The sequence below is a fragment of the Dasypus novemcinctus genome, chromosome 10 (assembly GCF_030445035.2).
Source record: "Dasypus novemcinctus isolate mDasNov1 chromosome 10, mDasNov1.1.hap2, whole genome shotgun sequence".
NCBI classification, from domain to species: domain Eukaryota; kingdom Metazoa; phylum Chordata; class Mammalia; order Cingulata; family Dasypodidae; genus Dasypus; species Dasypus novemcinctus.
This window is the reverse complement of record NC_080682.1, coordinates 58,186,296-58,205,791: the sequence shown is the minus strand read 5'-3', so window position 1 is coordinate 58,205,791 and position 19,496 is coordinate 58,186,296. Positions and strand designations below refer to the sequence as shown.

The 19,496-nt window shown below is 42.9% G+C and overlaps 1 protein-coding gene across 1 annotated transcript in view; it reads left to right on the top strand.

The window, feature by feature from the left end:
* Window positions 1–19,496, top strand: part of KIAA1549L (KIAA1549 like) — a 318,974-nt gene that overhangs the window by 209,385 nt on the left and 90,093 nt on the right. Inside the window, exons 10-12 of the mRNA XM_071218358.1 lie at window positions 1,849–2,020; window positions 10,917–11,080; window positions 16,913–17,103. Of these exons, the coding sequence (XP_071074459.1) occupies window positions 1,849–2,020; window positions 10,917–11,080; window positions 16,913–17,103 (527 nt within the window). The remainder of the gene's footprint in view (window positions 1–1,848; window positions 2,021–10,916; window positions 11,081–16,912; window positions 17,104–19,496) is intronic.

The window sequence follows — 19,496 nt, the reverse complement described above, 5'->3', positions numbered from 1 at the left end:
ATGTCATGTTATTCAGTAGTACACCCCTTTTTATTGTTTATTTCCTTCAGTGAATATACTACAGTGTGTTTATCCACATGGACACCTAAGCTTTTTCCAGTTTTAACTATTATAAATAAAGTTGCTATGAGCATTCTTCTACAAGTTTTTTTATAGCCATATGCTTTCATTTTTGGGAAAATAGGAAAGAAATTGCTGATTTATAGGGTCTATATATGTCAGTTCTATAAGAAATTGCCAGACTTTTTTCCAAATTGGTTGTACCATTTTAACTATCCCTAACTGGATGTGGAGACCCAGTTGTGCCCCAACCTCACAACATTTGGTATTGTCAGCCCTCCTTAGCCATTCTGGTGGATGTGTAGTGGTATCTCATGGTAGTTTCAATTTGAATTTCCCTGATGACTAATGATGTTGAACATTTTTATGTGCTCATTGGCTATATAAATATATTCCTTTATAAAGTATCCTGTCAGATCTTCTGCTCGTTTTGTATTGGGTTGTAGTAACACCTGTTTTTAATTGTTAAATATAACATACATACGAAAGATTATTTAAAAATGTAGAGCTTAAAGAACACTAATAAAAAGAACCCAAAATCGAAAGGATGAGAACATTGGCCCAGAAGCCTTTTCTGTGCATTCTTTGATTGTACCCTTCCTCACCAGAGTTCAGTATCTCAAGTTAATATTAAATCATTCCCATTTTTTCTATATAATTTTTACCATCCACATTTGTATCCCTAACAGTACATCATTTAGTTTTGCCTGTTTTTGAATTTTATATTATATCTTTTAATATCCTATGAAACATGTATTTTGTAGTACATACTTCGGCAAATACCAGGCTATAATGTTTATCGCTTGTTAATGCTAACTGCCTAAAATTGACAATCTAAATGTTCAATAATAAAGGTTGGTTACATAAGTTTTTGAGGCACATATACAATGGAACTCCATATAAGTATAAAATTTGCATTTTATGTATTTATATTGTTTATTGGTTGTTTATTAAAACAGTGGAAAATTAGTAACAATCTAAATTTAATAATAAAGGATTTGTTAAATAAGTTCATGAGATATGTGTTGGAATACCAGGTATAAATGAAAATTTATGCCTTGGTTATATTTAAGGCCATTTAAGGATGCAAGTGAAAATAGTAAGATGATACTATATGTGCATTATAATAAGTACTTTTGTAAAATAATTTTTTAAAAGTTTGTGTAGAAAACAACAAAGGCTAGAAGCATATACTCTACAATGATATCAGCTTGTGGTGGAGGAAATGAGGATGCTTTCTATTTTATTTCTTTATGCTTTTCTGGATTTTCAAATTTTCTGAAGTCAATAAGTTTAATTTTCAAAGTGAGAATAAAGCAAAAAAAGAGTATTGTAGAAAAAGAACTTTGAGTCCCCAATACTGCTTTTGTCAAAGATCCTACAAATGTAGGCAGGCATGTTAATTTTTTCCCTTTCTAGCAATTACTTACAAGAATTTGAACTTAAAAATCTTGTTTGACAATAACCTAATGTCCTTATTTAACATGGAGGCTGGTTTTTAAATGTGATCAGAGTCCTCTGGATGCTGGAAACTTCACCATTCCATTATTTTCTTCTCCAAGCAGTTCTTTCCAGGTGTTACTTTTTTCAAAAGATTTTTTCACCTCCCACTATTCCCCACCAGCAATAGCAGGGTTTCTTGGGATTTTGCTGATAGACAGGTCCACAAATATTGATATCTAAAACTAAAATAAACGTCATTGGTCACCTTTGCCCTGGAAGGCTTAGTAGTTGGGAAAGCCTGCTAATCTCCGGGTGAGTGCAAGATGCCCTCTCTTTTTCTGAAAGATGGTCAAGATGCAGCGTGTGCCGGGACCAAAGGACCCCGCAGAGCTGACCTACTATACCCTGTACAATGGGAAGCCTTTGCTGGGGACTGCAGCTGCCAAGATCCTGAGCACCATCGACTCCCAAAGGATGGCCTTGACCCTGCACCACGTTGTCCTTCTGCAAGCTGACCGTAAGGGGACAGTCTTTTAATTCGTTCTTTTTAATGCCACCATTAAGTGTTTCCTGCAAATCAAAGTGATTCCCCAAACCCACATTTATGGGCCAGAACTAAGCCTATTTCTATTCTGAAAGGTCCTTAAATCAATCCATTGTGTTTTCCATTTTGTTTGAAGCAGTAGGTTCCGGGCAAGTGATCTTTTGGCTATTAAAATGATGGTAACAATATCGCTTTGCTCCAACCCATACTTCCTCCTTAGTATAATCTAATGAACAGCTATGAAAATCACTGTCACTGAGATTATATTTGTATGCCAGGTGAGTCAAAGACAATTTGATTCAATAAACATTTATAGAGTCTCACATGAACTGTGCTCAGTGCTAGAGAACATACAGAAGTACGCTAGGTCTGCTCCCTGCCTTTAAGGAGTAAGGAGAGTTAGGCAGGTGCCAAGGAGTATAATTCAGGAAAGTGCTGCAAGAAGACAAAGTGATACAGCACCAAGGAGGAATAACCTGCACTGAAGGGGCATCTGGAAGGAATTAATAGAGAAAGGATATTAAAGATAATAGCTTCCTCTTTGAATACCTCCCTGGTGACAGATATCATGGTAATTGCTTTACATTGATTGTCTTATGGTCTACTCTCATTGAGGCAGTGTTTGTTCAGCTCCAAATAACAGATGAGGACACCAAGGCTCAGGAAAGTTAAGTTGTTTACTCAGCAACATCACATCCCACATAGGAATATGTATCTGCCTGATTACAAATCTGTGTCCTTAACTGTGATACACCATGAGACTTCAGCAGGAGAAGGAATATGTTATCCAGAAAAAGAGAGCAGCATTAGCAAAAGAAGGAGATGAAAAGTCCCAGGTGTGTTGGAAACCAAGGGGCTCAGATACCTGGAGTGAGGAAACCTGTGGAGGAGTAGATGGGATTAGGAAAGTGTAATAGGAAAGACTCAGGTCTTGAATGCCAGGGAAAGATGGTTGTACATAATATGATTGCCTGTGGGGAGCTGCTGACTGTTTCTGAGCAGAGGAGGAATATCCTTGGAACTACTCCTACTTTAGAGAAGTTACTCTGTCAGCGCTGTCCAGAAAGGATTAAGACGGCAGGAGACAGTGAGGAGGCTCAACCCAAATGAGGGCTACAATGGGCGAGTAAAAGCAGGGGGCAAGGGGAAAGGTGAGAGATTGTGTGGTAGAAATGTTCCCATTGGGCAACCCACGTTGTGTATAAGGTATGGAAGGAAAGTCATCCCCCTTTGATTTCCTGGGTAGTGTCCACGCTCCTTGAGAACCCAACACCTTGCTCATGGGCTCCTTCTCTCCTTGTCTCCAGCCTCCATCTGGAGTGACTTGCTTTCAGGGTGATGGCCCAGGCATCCTGTTGTCATGACTCTCACTTCTGCTTGGCCAGCACATCCTCATGGCCACACCCTTGCCTAAGAATGATGGGCACCCTCTGCAATCTTCATTTTTGAAATGGTCTGTTTTGACCAATATGCTTTTCCTTTGTGCCTCTACCCCACCCCCCTCCTTTGGGGCTCTGTCCCCATCTCAGGTCAACACTTGCTTCATCTCTTTTCCTGCATCTTCTTTATGAGGCTTCCCCAGGGTTCCGCTCTCAGTGGTTGCTCCCTCTCTCCAGTGGAGAACAAATTGTAAATTACAGGTGTGAAAAGCCACTGCAGGTGCACAGGTGAGAGGTGGAGTAATAGATGGATTCAGGACATGTTTTGGAGATAGAGCAAGCTAATAGACTTTGGGGTGTGGGGGTCAGAGGAATCAAGGGTGACTCCTAAGTTTTTGCTTGAGTACTGGTTGTGGTGTGATTTGTTAAGATGAGGAAGGTATAGGAGAAAGAAGATTAATGGGGCTGGGGTGGGAATGGGGTAGATGGAACCAAGTGTGTGATTTAGACATGTTCAGTTTGAGATGTGTATTTAACGAACACATTGAGCTCAGGAGATATAAACCCAAGAGTCATCAGTGTATAGGTGATATTTAGAGCTGAGAGACTAGGTAAGATTAACCAGGAGATGAATATATCTAGAGAGAAGAGGGTGAAAACTGATCCCTGGAGAAACCACATGTGGGAGGAGCTCAAACTTGAGCTGGCAAAGGGCACTGAGAAAGAACAGCCGGGGAGATGGGAGGAAACCCAGGAGAGGGTGGGCTCCAGAAAGCAAGTGGAGAAAGTGAATCTCCTGAAAGAACATGAGCTGCTGTGTCAACTTCTATCCTTGAGAGGCCAGGAAGATAGAGATTAACTGGATATGATGAGCTGGAGGTTATTGGTGACCTTGGCAAGAGAGGTTTCCAGGAAGAGGTAGTGGTGACAGCTTGATGGAGTGGGCTGAGGAGAGCATGGGGGTGGGAACCAGTGACAGCAAAGGGGAGATTAATGGGGCAGTTGCTGGATGGGCACATGGGAGATACTGGACTTTGAATATTGACACGGATGCTGTTAGAGGGAAAAATCAGCAAATACAGAAGAGAGAGGGGAGAATTGTAGGAGTGAGGTCTTTGAGTCTTTTGTAACAGGATGTAAAGCAGAACACAGGGGCATTGGTGCTGATATTGGAAGCCTGAGGAAGTTTTCTTCTGATTTTTTCTGCTTTCTTGACACACAGAAAAGTACAGCTGGCAGCTGAGGTGGATATTGGGTTTGGGAGAATTTGAACAGTGGACATGCAGGACGGTGTGATAATATATGCCGAGAATGGAAGAACAAACATCAGAGAAAGGCATTAGGCAGGGCTGACCTCCTCCTCCTCTTCGATGCTATGTCCAGACCATTTCTTCTGTTCTTTCAAAATCCCAGATCCTTTAAAATTCCTGCTCCTCCTTGGAGGTATCTCCAGATCCCCAGGTGATTCTCATCAGTTACTAGAGATTTTTGTACCTGGCTTATTGTCTCTTCCTCACCATCATTTCTCCTGTTACCATCCATCCACTACTTTGGCCCATCAGTTCCATGACCTACTCACTTCTACCTCCAGACAATGTGGTACCTGAGAAGGGGGAGTAAAGAGAGAGCCAGGTTTATTTAGAACAAGAGGTGAATAAACTGTCTTGAGGGAAACGGACTTGGCCCAGTGGTTAGGGTGTCCGTCTACCACATGGGAGGTCTGCGGTTCAAACCCCGGGCCTCCTTGACCCGTGTGGAGCTGGCCCATGCGCAGTGCTGATGCGCGCAGGGAGTGCCCTGCCACACAGGGGTGTCCCCCGCATAGGGGAGCCCCATGCGCAAGGAGTGTGCCCCGCCCCGTAAGGAGAGCCGCCCAGCGCGTAAGGAGAGCCGCCCAGCGCGAAAGAAAATGCAGCCTGCCCAGGAATGGCGCGGCCTACACTTACCATGCTGCTGACGAAACAGAAGCGGACAAAAGAAACAAGACGCAGCAAATAGACACAGAGAACAGACAACCGGGGGAGAGGGGGCAATTAAAGAAATAAATAAATCTTAAAAACAAAACAAAACAAAAAAAAACCGTCTTGAGAGGAGATTGAGGCTAAGGGGGACTTTGATGATGGAAGTTGATGGGGGAGCAGTGATAGGGTTTGGGATTATGGGTAGGAGAGAAAGATCATATCAGATTAGAGGAAACATGTCGCCTTTTGGAAATGAGACTCTAGATGGCAAGGGTCAACCTGAGGGACTTGATTGCAACTCGGAAACCCAAGCTTTAAATCCTTCTCTGTCTGGCTCTAAAGCTGCTTCCCTTCTCTCCTTTCCACTTTATTTGCCTCCCTCAAATCCACCTGATCCTATCAATTCTCTTCTACAATAACTCATAAATTAATTTCCTTTTCTCCATTTCATCATCTCCCACTTGGACCATTGTGGTAGCTTCCCAAATGATATACTTTCCTGTATAATAGACCTTACACACTGTAATTAGAATGATTGTAATAGGACTAGTTTCTACCCTTACCCTTATTCCATTAAAAAATATCTGGCGGCTTTCCATGTTTCATGGAATAAAATTAAACTTAAAATGGGTTGTCCAAGACCTTCACAACAGATACTCAACAAATGTTCAGGTCCCTCTACAAACCTCTGCTCCAGGCTACTTTTCCAGCCATACCTCCTACTTTTCTCTCCTTCATACCTAAAGCTTTACTGACCCAAGAGTGTTCATTCTTCATATTCCCCAGTCCTCGATAGCCTTCCCTGATTTTCTGAGGCTTAGCCTCCATCTGTCTCCCTTAGTTCCAGGGGCAGGAGGTTCCATTGTACTTATCACATTTAGCAGTAATGAGTTGTTTTCTCTCGCTCTCTTTCATGGGACTTGGGCCCCTTAAAGGCTACACCACATCCATTCCGCTTATTCATTCCATATCCAGCCCCAGCTGCTGCCTGGCTCTATCCTTGTGAAGGCAAAGGGACCAGCCTTTACTAAATGCCTCTGCCAGGTACTGAGTGGGGTTAGAAGATGCCATAGCAGAGCAGTTAAGAGCAGAGACTTTGAAATGAGGATATATTGGGCTTGGGTGACTTCAGTTATCCTAACTTTGCTATCATTTTGACGGTTAAGTGAATGTATAAATGCGCATAAGATAAATCTGTACTCTCTCCATTTGAATAAAGGTGAAGGGAGTTTATATACTACACCAAGAATATAAACAATATTTACTCAGCAAACAATAAAGCTGAGTAAAACCTGAATGCATATAAATATTTCATTCTTGCTAATGAAAAATAAATATATTAAAGGTATCATGTTCTCTATCAAGATAGAATAACACAGACAAAAAGAGGCATATTGATACCTTCCATAGAAGCTCTAAGCTTTAAAAAATGTTAAAATTCAAATATAAATACCAAGTTACTAAAAACAGCAGCAATTAAGTGTTTAATATCAACAGAAGCACATTATTTAATGAGCTGTTTTCAGAAATTAATAGTGTGATTAATCACAAATTGATAAAACTGTGGGAAAGAAGTTCTTCTGAACTAAGAGTTTGCCAAATCCAAGTACTACCAGATGAGAGACAAATCTTAGCTAACCCAGGACCAGTTGAAGTCAGGGACAGTTGAAGTCGGAGAGGAAGGTTGGCTGTCTCCTCCAGCAGGTCCTCTCCACATGACAATTATCAGTGAGGTCTTTATATTCCAGAGTCTGGTCCTCAGCTTTGCGGGTCAAATACCCCAAAGAGTGCAAAAGTATTAGGAGGACCAACTCATTCTTACCACACTTGCAATAGACTGATATGCAAACCAGATGGCCAGTATATTAATTTAAAGTATGAAACAGACTGTGAAGGAGATGGGATTTCTTTAGCTGGTCAATAGTCAGTCCTGGGAAGTGGATGTGGCTCAACTGATAGAAAAGTCTATCAGTTAGAAAGTCCACCTACCATATAGGAGGTCCAGGGTTTGGTACCCAGGACCTCCTGGCCCTTGTGGTGAGCTGGCCCACACTCAGTGCTGCCACGCGCCAGAAGTGCCATGCCACGCAGGGGTGTCCCCCGTGTAGGGGAGCCCCACACACAAGGAGTGCACTCTGCAAGGAGAGCCGCCCTGTGCGAAAAAGCACAGCCTGCCCAGGAGTGGCACCGCACACACGGAGAGCTGATGCAGCAAGATGATGCAACAAAAAGAGACACAGATTCCTGGTGCCGCCTGACAAGAATGCAAATGGACACAGAGGAACACACAGCAAATGGACACAGAGAGTAGACAGGAGCAGGGGACGAGAGAGAAATTAATTAATTAATTAATTTTTAAAAAGAATTCAATCCTATAAGAAAGCCTGTGTGGGGAGTCAACTTACAGCAGGGATAGTTCATTTATGTAGTCATTCAACTTTTGATTGAGTGCCTACTATGTGCAAGGCCCTGTTCAAGGTGTTGGGGGTACAGCAGTGAACAAGAGACAACAACAACAACAACAAAACTCTCTGCCCTCTTGGCGTGTCCATTCTAATGCAGGGGGCAAATGGTGACAGATAATGAGTAAGTACATGTATATTGTGTCTGATGGTGGTAGGTGTTTAGAGCCTTGCATTCGAAGTGTGGGCTGGGGACCTGCTGCCTGGGCATTACCTGAGGGCTTGTTAGAAAGGCAGACTCTCAGGCCCCACTGCAAACCCAGGGAATCAGAATCTGCATTTGAACAAGATCCCCAAGTGATTGGTGCGTACATTAATTTTTGAAATGCTCTGCTTTAGAGAATATTTAAGTAGGGTGAAGGGGATGCACAGTGCCTATCAAGCTATCTTTTTAAAAAAAATTTTATTGTGGTAACTTTATAGCATACAAGATTTCCCATTTGCTCTCGTGTGTACAATTCAGTGATGTTATTTTATATGTAGAGCACAGGGCAGGCCTCACAGATATGGTGACACTTGTATAGGGACCTGAAGGAAGCGGGACGTGGATATCTGAGGAAAAGCCTCACAGGTGGAGGCATCAGGCAGTGCAAAGGTCCTGAGACAGGGGCATGTCCAACATGTTTAAAGAACAGTAAGGAGGCCAATAGAGCTGGAACAGAGTAAAGGGAAGAGTAGTAAGATAAAAGGTCAGAAATGTAATAGGGATGGTTGGAGACAGATCATTTAGGGGACTGTAGAAATCATTTAGGGGATTGTAGAAATTGGCTCTTGCTCTGAGTGGGGTTGGAGCTTCCAGCATGTTTTGAACAGAGGAGTGTTGTGATCAGAACTCTGTTTTTGTAGGGATCCCTCTGGCTTTGTTGAGAATAGACTACAGGGAAAAGGGGCAAAGTTGGAAGCCACTACTGTAATTCAGATGAGAGATGTTGGTAGCTTGGACCACAGTGGTATTAGTGGTGCTGGGAAGTGAATAGATTCTGGATATATTCTGAAGTGGAGGTGACACAATTATGGATGACTAAGATGTTGGGTGAGAGTATAAGAAAAAGGTCAGCATTGATGCCAAAGTTATTGGCCTGAGCAACTGGAAAGAAGGAGTTGCCATTTATTGGAGTAGAAAATATGCAAGAACAGATGAGGGGGTGAATTTTAAGAGTTGGATTCTGGGCATATGAAATTTGACATGCCTGTAAGTATCCAGTTGGAGATTTGAGTAAGCAGTTGAATATAGGAGTCTGGAATTCAATGTAGAGATCCTGGCTGGAGATACATATAACAGAGTGTCATCAGGGTATAGATGGTATTTCAAGCCCATGAGTCCATGAGATCATGTAGGGAGTGAGAGAGAAGAGAAGCACTTGGGCAGTATAAACGGACAGCATCACCAAGCTCAATACTGAAGTATTTTCCAGGCTTCTTAACTAGTAATCCTGAGCAGGATTCATCTGTCTCACATTGAGCGGTTTTTTTCTTTTTCTTTTCATATTTTTCATAACCCATGTACCCATCACCTAGATTCTTCAATTAACATTTTACTATATTTTCCTTAACACATATCTGTTCATCATCCATCAATCCATCTTTTCTTAATTTTCTTAAAATTGTATGTACCACACAATATTTCCTGTTTTAACCACTCTCATATGTACAATTCAGTGATGTTAATTATACTCACAGTATAGTGCCACCAATACCACCATCCATTACCAAAACTTTTCCATCACCCCAAACAGAAACTCTGTACCCATCAAGCAACAACTCCCCAGCACCACCTCCTCAGTCCCTGGTAACCTGCACTTTACTTTTTATCTCTTTGTATTTGTCTATTCTATGTATTTCACATCAGTGAAATCATACAATATGTGTCCTTTTGTGTCTCCTTCTTTCATGCAACATGTCTTCAAAGTGCATCCATGTTGCAGCATGTATCAGAGCTTCATTACTATTTATGGAAGAATAAAAATCCATTGTGTCTATATACCACATTTCGTTCATCCATTCCTCTGTTGATGAACACTTGGGTTGCTTCCACCTTTTGACTATTATGAATAATGCCGCTGTGAACACTTGTGTACAGCCATCTTATTTTTTAATGCATTTCAAAGTAAGTTGCAGACATCAGTAGACTTCTGCCCTAAACATGTCAGCATGCATATCATTAACTAGAGTTTAATATTTGTTTATGATGTTTATAGATAAAACATATATCCAGTGAAATGCACAGATCTTAAATAGACCATTTGATGATGTTTGATGAATGTTTACACATGTGTAGCCCGAATCCCTGTCATGTTTTCGAGCTTGACCATTACTGTTTGATGATGTTTGATGAATCTTTACACATGTGTAGCCCAAATCGTGTTATCATGTTATCGAGCATGACCATTACCCTGTTACCCTGTCCAGGTTCATCAATCCCTTTCCCTCCCAGAAACACCTACTGTTCCAATAACATGTTCTTCCTACCAACCAACATTTTGGTTACTCTTTTCTTTGCTCTGGTTCTGATTTTTAAAAGCCTGGTCCTTTTGATTGGACTGAGGCATTTCCATGCACCCACCAGCTCTTCAGGAGGAGAGCCACCCACTCAGTTGCATTTTATCCATTGCTCACGCAGGGTAACTTCACCACTCTATGTAGGGCCATCTTTCCCTCCTGACTCCAGTACCTACTTCTGATCCTTAGGTTTCTTTTCTCTTCTCTTCTCCTTTGGTTCATGGACATCACTGTGAAGAAAATCTGTAATGTTACCTCTTCCACCTCCTCTTCTCTTAATAATGACCCTGACTAGCATTTATTGAATGCCTACTGGGGGCCACACATGGTGTGCAAAAGCACCACATGTCCCTTATCTCTGAATCTTTATAGAGCGTTAGCCCCATTTTACAGATGAGGAAACTGAGACTCACAGAGCTTGAATAACTTGCCCCAGATCACATGGCTGCAGAGGCAGAGCCTCCCACCTCATGACTTGAGGCCGAAGGGGCTTTATCTCCACGTTGCTTTCCTCCTCCCTCTTCTCAGTGCTCCTTGCCACGTGCTTCCTGCTTGCTCTTTCCCACAGCTGTTGTGAAGAACCCGCCCAACAACCTGTGGATCATTGCTGCGGTGCTGGCACCTATCGCCGTGGTCACCGTGATCATCATCATCATCACTGCCGTGCTCTGCAGGAAGAATAAGAACGACTTCAAGCCAGACACCATGATGAACCTGCCTCAGAGAGCAAAGGTAAGCAGAAGCGGTGGCAGGAAGAGGAGCAGGAGCCCAGGCCTGTGTGGGCTCTTCCTGCCTCCCCCCACTCCCCCGGGTCTTGAGGTACCTTCAGAAACATCCTCACAAGTCCTCATCTTGAAGGAGAACCTTTATTTTTATAATCAGAACACAATAGCTAACATTACCTACTGCTCCCTATCTGCCCTACATGCTTCTAAGTGTTTTGGTGCAGTAACTCGCTTAATCCTTGCAGCAACCCTTTGAGGAAGCAGCATTGTTTTACAGATGAGGGAGCCAAGGCACAGAAAACTAGGCGCTAGATAGACCTAAATGGGGAATTAGACATCATCTAATCAGAATCCCTCCTCTTACAGATGAGGAGAAGTCACACAGTTAGTAAGCACCAGAACTGATTCAGGTCTTTTGGGTCCCAATGCAGGCCTCTTGGGAGACATTAGACCCTCAAAACCTTCTTTCATCCATTGGCTGGAATGACTTGCCTCCAAGGACCACCATGACAGACAAGCTGCAGAGGCTTGGCTGGGCACCCGTCAGACTCCAGTTCTGTGGCTTGATGGAAGCCCAGCCTAGAGCCCCATCCTCCCTCCCTCCACACTTCCACCTCCCTGCACCGTCCATCCCTGGTAACTGGGGGAAGAATGGACTGAGGAAATTCTGAAGGCTAATTTTCCAGTCACGGAGCTCCCTGCATGATGTTCCCTGAGGGGGACTCTAATAACCTGTGATACTCGATGTTTAAATGATGCCTTACAGTTTGCTGGACTCTTCTAGGTCCATCACCTCATTTGCTAATCACAGCAGTACGGTGAGGTAGGTCACAGTCAGGGCAGGTTTTATTATTCTCATTTTACTGCCATGAAGACCAAGGGAAAGAGAGACTGAGAGACTTGTCCAAAGTCACCCAAGGAGGGGCGACTCAGGCTCGTATCTGAGTCTTTGGGCTTTTTCTATAACTCATACCTTTCTGGGCCCTGAGATTTGGCAGGTAGGATCTCACATACTACCTGTGTGACCTCAGCTCTGAACTTCCAGCTTTGTCTACCTGTACAGGAATGAAGCAGTGACTCACACCTTGTACTTTATAGCCATTGGAATGCTTGCCAGCCCTAGAGATTGTCCTTGCTGGGAGTGACACACTGCATGCTCAGTTCTTTCTGCATGGTCACACCTCACTTTAGCAAAATAAGTGAAAGGAATTTTATTGTTTATTCAACTGATATACCTATTACAGAGCTGCAGCTTGATTAGACACGTTGTCTACTAAACAGCCAAACCCCAAGCAATGTTGTTTGGTTTCTGTTGACACAAAGACACCTTCCCAGATATGGCACAATTTTGGTAAAAAGTGTACTTTGGGAGTTACCCAATCAGGGAAAAAGGAAACTGTTCCAAGGAGCAGTATTTCATTTTCATCTTCACTTAGCTACAACTCTAGCCTTTCAGATGTAACAGCGGTTACCAGAATCTAATTGTAGCCAAGCCCAGGAATGCAAACCATGCAATGCTGAGATGGTAAATGGCATCTTTGTCTTATAGATAAAACCGAAATTTTATTAATTTGCCACAGTGAGTTGGGCAACACATGATTTCAGCATACCTCCTGACTTTAAACCTGCCCAAAACTGGAACAGATTAATGTTTGAGGTTTTTATAGCCCCTTTTATGTTCCGACCCAGTGCATTGTACTTCAGGAGCTATCTGGCTGGGATGTGGAAAATCAAGCAAATTGATGTTCCACCAGAAGATTGGGCTCCCTGGTGTGTGGCCGTGTTGGTGGTCGTCCCCCTCCGTGAGGCTGGGCTACGCACTTTGATTTCCAAAGCCCTTTCATCACAGGAAACCAGTAGGGTGGAACTGCCTCTTTCTTACTGCAGTCTTTCTGCCATTGCAACCCAGGGACACTGCAGTGTCTGAGAAAGGAGGGAGCGCCTGCACCACTGCCCACAACCTTGTGTTGTGTGAGCAGAATTCAATTAATGCCAAGGGGACGAGGCTGAATGAGAAAGTTAGCCTCTGCCACCAATGCACGGGCTGGGTGGATGGTCCCACGGGCCTCGCTGCGTCTTTAGAATGCAGGCGACAATGACAGAGGACAGCCCTGAGGATCTTGCTGAGGCTCAGTTATAAACTTAGCATGCTAAGCGCAGGTGAGTGTGGCTTTCCTGGGAACTGAGGCCAGGGCGTGGATGACCCCACCCTCCTTCCGAGGCAGGTGCTGTAGACATCACCCTGTTACCACTGTTGTCAGCTGGGCTTCTGCAGGTAGAATGTTGAGAAAAGGACCAAAGCAGGAGAGCCAGGTGCCATGCCTCCTTCCTTCTTATTTCATGTCTCTTTACTTTTTGTCATCGGAACCGCAGCCTTTTTCCAGTTTTCCCCTTCACTTAATTGAAGAGAACACTGTCACCTGGAACAGGCTACCTTAGAGGAAAGTTGTCAGGGCCACAGGCACCCAGGACAGAGCTCTTAGGGCCTGATGGTTGGCATGAACATCTGCTTGGAACAGGTCAGTTGCTCCCAAAGGACAGCCACCTGTTCCCTCTCTCTCACATACTACCTGTATGACCTCAGGTAAGTTACTTAACTTCTTTGTGCCTCAACTTTTGCATCTGTAAAATGGGCATGGCAACAGTGCCCAGGTATAAGTTGTTGTGAGATTTAAGGAAGTTAATATATGTAAATTGCTTTGAACTGTGCTTGACATACAATAAATATTATATCCAAGTTAGCTTTTATTATTACACGTTCATTGTTCCTTTTTTTCTTTAAAGATCTGGGTAACATGTCTACTTGAGATGACTTTGATTTGATAATGTTATAAAATCCCATTAAAGTAGCCCTAGTTACTTCATGATGTTGTACCGCCGGGTCTGGGAATCACTAGCGTGCATCCAGTGGGGTGTTCATTTAATCTCAGGTAATTTTCAAGTTGAAGGTTGAAAGACCACTGTCCCCGGAGTCGTGAACCTTTCAGCCCTTAGCTATGTGGACTTGTGCAAGTCCCTGAACCTTCCCTGTGCTTTGTTCACTTTCTGTAAAATGGAGACTGTGGTGGTTGCCTTGCTTACCTCAAAGGTTGCGGCGAGGATGCAATGAGATGTCAGTGTTTTGCAGGCTTTAAGTACCAAACATAGGCAGGGCTTGTTATTATGAACTTCTCCACAATGGCCAACATTTAAGATTCCTGAATGCCTTTTTCTCTGTGCACCCATCATCGTTTGTCCAGTGAACTGAAGTATCTAGTCAAAGGTAAGGGACCAAAGCCAGAGAAAGGGGAGTGAAGAAGAGGTAGGGCCAGAGCAGCATGCATTCCTCACTGGGGTCTCGGAAAGTCTTAGCTGCCTCTGGAAAGGCCTTTAGCCTCACAGATAGACAGGTCAGAATTCTCAGCACAGGAGTCAGGCCAAGAATAGTAGGAGGCGCTCACAACCAAGATGGCAGCTGCAGATGGAAAGGAGCGCCCGTGAGAAGAATTATGAAGCATTAGTTAGCTGGGTGATCTAGTAATGGGTTTAAACCCTGGCTCTACTGCAGACCAGCTTGGCGAATCTCTGTAAACTGATTAACCTCTCCAAACTTCTGTAAAATGTAGAATCATAATTATAGCTATCTCCAACAGTGAGGATTAAATTACAGTTATGTAATATGTTCAAGTGAGGCTGAAAAGGTGAGCCACTTGTGCAGAGGGGACCATTTATTGTTCATCTTTATATCTCCAGCATCAAGCACAATCTCTGGCACAAGCCAGTGCTCAATAAGTGATGTTGGAACTAAACCGAATCAGAAAATGGGGGGTATGGGGATGCAACAGAAAAGGGGCCAGCAGGAGATGAGGCTGAGAAGGTAGGTGCAACCAATTATGAAAGACCTCACATGCCTTGCCGAAGAGTTTGGGTGCCATCGAACATTTTCAATAAGGCAGTGACGTAACCTGATTTGGTATTTTTCCCCATAACTATCTTTTTAAAAAAAGCAACAAAAACTTGGAGGAGGGGTCTGATACTGCTGTGTTGTGAGGGTTTTAAAGAATCAGTTCACTAGCTACTGGGGCCCTTGCTGATTGATTGTGAAGGAGGACCTGCAGACACGCCTGCTCCTGGGGGAACAGGCCTCCCAGGCCCTTCTGCTGACCATTTCCAGTCCTCACGTAAGGAAGCCCTTAGTGCCAGGCTCTTTGCCAGCTGTTTCTTTAAGGAATCGTCACACTGCTGTCCACATTCCAGATGCTAGTCATCCTCTCCAACACTTATTTTCTTTATTTTAAAATAAAGGCCATCTGTGTGGGTACAAATTGGTACTCATTGCGGTTTTATTTTGCATTTTCAAATGCCTAATGATGTTGACCATCTTGATTGATTTTTAGTTGATTTTTAAAAACGATGTAAGGCAGGGGTCTAACTTCATTCTTCTGTATGTGAAAATCTGTATCCAGGTTTTTCAACACTATTTAATGAAGAGACTATTCTTTCCCCAATGCATGTATTTAACACTCTTGTCAAAAATCAGTTGGCCATTTTTCTTGACTTTCAGTTCTGTCCTACTTTTGTCTGTCTTGGTGCTTGTGCCACACTGTTTTGATTACTGTTGCTTTGTAATATGGGCAGTGTGAGTCCTCTTGAAAACTTGCCCATGGCTTCTTGCAGACTCACCTCATATACCTTTTCCTTTTGCTGGTTTTGCTTTGTATCCTTTCATTGTCATAATCATAGCCATGGGTATGACCAATAAAAAAAAATTTCTTTTTGTAATCCTCACAGCATTCCCCTGATGCTGAGAATGAGGGTGGTTAAATATCATTCTCACATGCACACACACAGTCTATCATGTTTACATGATTATCTCCATTTTACTTGTGAAGAAACTGATGCTCAGAGAATTTCAGTAACTACCCAAGGTCACACAGCTAATAAATGGTTGAGCCCAGATTTAGACCCAAGCAGTCTGTTTTCAGAGCAACATCACAGTGCCCTGCCTCAACTCTGTATTGTGCTGCTTTGGGGCATAAAGATTTGAAACACTCCCAGGAATTGTTTAAACACGCCTCTTGGTTTTTTATTACCCCACTAATAGATGTCTATTGGGTTTTGCTCACAGCTGCCCTGTTCACTTGGGATTTCAGACACTGCAGAATAAAAGCCTTGCTAATTTCCCAGTAGTAAATTAGAGGAGAGCTAGCCTGCTTAAGGGAGAGGTCTGGATCAAATTAAAGAGTGATTCCATAAATTCCATTTATTATTAATGAATGATTATACTGCCTCATTTTGTAGCACATTTCTCTCAGTTTCAGATCTGTGATCCCCTTTAGTACTCAAGGGAGGTAAAGGTAACAGATATGATTATGTTCATTTCTCAGATGAGAACATTGAGGCTTAGAGTTCAAGTGACTTGGCAGAGCCATACACCTGTTATTATACATCAAGCAGTTTGAGAGTTGAATTACGGGATGGAAAAATATTTTTAGGCAGGAGATTCTGCAGGGCCTGTTTTATCATATCAATTTAGAATTGTTTCTAAATAGCAATATGCATTGAATTAAAATTAATGTTCTAAAATCCTTGAAATAAGTTTGTTCTCACATACATACTTGCATCTTGTTAATTTTCCTGAGCAAGTCTTACCCATAGAGATGCTGCAGCTAAATGGAATGAATGCGGATTCTGATTTTGCGGAGGCAGAAATAACGACAAGGATTTGAGTTAACTTCTAAATCATAAATCTAAGCATGGTCCCGTTAGACATGCACTTTCCAATCTGTCTTCTCTTAAAGCCATCATTAGAGTCCCACTTCACTGGAAATATGATGGCAAATCTGTTTCCTCTTTGCAGCCAGTGCAAGGCTTTGATTATGCCAAGCAACACCTGGGCCAGCAAGGAGCAGACGAGGAGGTCATCCCTGTAACTCAAGAAACTGTGGTCCTCCCACTTCCTATGAGGGATGCTCCTGCCTCTCAGGAAAGAGACACTGCTCAAGACGGAAGCACCATCAAGACAGCCAAGTCCACGGAAACCAGAAAGAGGTAGGCACAGCGAACTTCTGCCTCTCTCTGTCAGCAAGAGTACTACTAATTGATGGTGAGAGCAGCCGAAGCCCCTGCATTAATTCTGTTTTCTCTTTAAATATTCCTCTCCATGCTCATTTTGAATACTTAAAAAGGAGACTTGGGAAGAGGATGAAACTCACAATACCTGCTCTCCATGAGCCGCCCATTGTATCGCCAGTCAACCGCAACAGCAGAGATTTAGCTCTTAAATTTATTATAATACATCTGGCCCTGAAGTTACACTTATATTTTTTAAGTTAACCTAAAAGCAGTGCCTTTGATTCAGTATAGTTGTATTTTACCTGGCAGTTTCTCAATTGACTTTTATGATTTTGTTTAAAAGTCTTTTATTGAGTTTTTACTATGAACTTTGAAAGGCATTGGGAGAGCTACAAAAATGAATAAGATTGATTCCTGACACTGGAGATCTTATGGTGAAGGAGACAGATAAATAACTGTAATATCAAGTGCGATGGGCGGGTGCCCGCGGTGGAGTCTGAGCAGAGTGCTGTGGGAAAGAGAAGAGGAGAGACTTATTATAGTTCTGGCCAGAGAAAGCTTCATGGAAGAAGTTATGTTTTAGCTGAGACCGCAGGGTGAGTGGGATGACAATAGGGGATGAGGTAAGTGTGTCCACTCTGAGAGACCCAAGAAAGAAGAGGGACAGGCATGTTCACATAATGGTTTGTGTCCTGGGAGTTTAGGGTTCAGAGTGGTTGAAATATATTAAAAGATTAAACTATAAAATAGATTTAGACTGTGGTGGGTTTTGACTCTTAAGGCTAAAGAATTTGATCTTTATTCTCCAGGCAATGGGAGGCCCCTGCCAATTCTTCAGAAAGGCAGTTATGTCCAGTTTGTTTTTTAGAAAGACTACTCTAATGCAACGTGGATAATAGATGGATGATAGGTAGGTCAGGTTAGAGGCTAGGTGATTTGTTAGGAGGACTTGGCAATAGCCCTATAGAGAGAGGGATAATGGACCGTGTGGCAGGTGTTGTTAGCTGACTAAACCAACTGCTTTCTCCCTTGCCTGAGACCACTATGGAGGCTGGAAAAGCTATATCCTCCCATTTTCCTTCTTGTCTTCCTCTTTCCCTTCCTTCACTTAACAGGCACTGATTGATCATCTTCTATTTACCAGGTGCTGGATTTATTGCAGTGGACAAAACGAAGTTCAAACTAAAGTCTGGTGGGGAGACACAGACAGTAAACAGAGGAATAGATATATAGTAGGCTGGGTGGCAAAGAGGTCAAAGAAGAAAACCTACGCCTGATAGAGGACAGAGGGATGGAGAGAGGTAGCGATGCTATTTTAGAGAGGAAGTTGAGGGTGGCGGGGCTGATAAAGTGACATTTGAGAAAGATCTGATTGAAATGAAGTGTAAGCCATGAGGCTGTCTAGGGGAAGAATGTTCCAGGGCAATAGAACAATATGTCCAAAGCCCAGAGGAGGAAACTTCTTGACATGCTTAAAGAAGAGCAAGAAGACCAAGGAGACAGGAGTGGACTATGGAAGAAGAGGTAGGAGATGATGCTTCTCTGATACAGAGAAGTAGCCAGGACTTGGAATTCATCAGAAGATTTTGAGAAGAGCAATGACATGATCTGACTTGCAGTTTTAAAGGCTCGCTCTGATTGCTGTGTGGAGAATAGACTGAAAGGAAGCACAGTAGAATCAGGGAGACACATTAGGTGGCTGTTGCAGTGTGCAAGTAAAAAATGGTGTGGTGTGGACTGTTGGCTTGGAGGTGTGAGAAGTGGTTCAATTCTAGAGACATTTTGAGCGAAGAACTGATTACATTTGCTGGTACATTGCTGTGGGGTAGGGAAATAGAGAGGAATGAAATTGCTATCATGGTGGAACAGACTGGAGGAGAAGAAGGTCTATATATCAAGAGTTTGGTTGTGGGCATGTTATGTTTGAGATGCATTGGAAATGCTGAGAAAACAGTTAACCCTATGAGCCTGGAGTTCTGAGGAGAAGTCCAGGGTAGAAATATAAATGTGGGATCTGGTATTTAAAGCCATGAGACTGGAGGGAACCACCTAGAAGAGTGTAAATTGAGAAGAGAAGAGGTCCAAGAATAGAACCCTGGGACTTTCCAGTGGGTAAAGGCCCAGGAGATGAGGAAAAATCAGCAAAGGAAACCGAAAAGCATCAGAAAGGCAGGCAGGAGGAGAACAAAGCAAGAGTGGTGTCCAGGAAGCAAAATAAGAAAGTATTTTAAGGTTGGAAGGGCAGATCAACTGTATCGAATGCTGCTGGTCAACAACTAGGTCATTGGTGACCCTGATAAGAACATCTTTGGTTGAATAGTGAGGATAAAAGGATAAAAGGATAAAAGTCTGATTCAAGTTACTTCAAA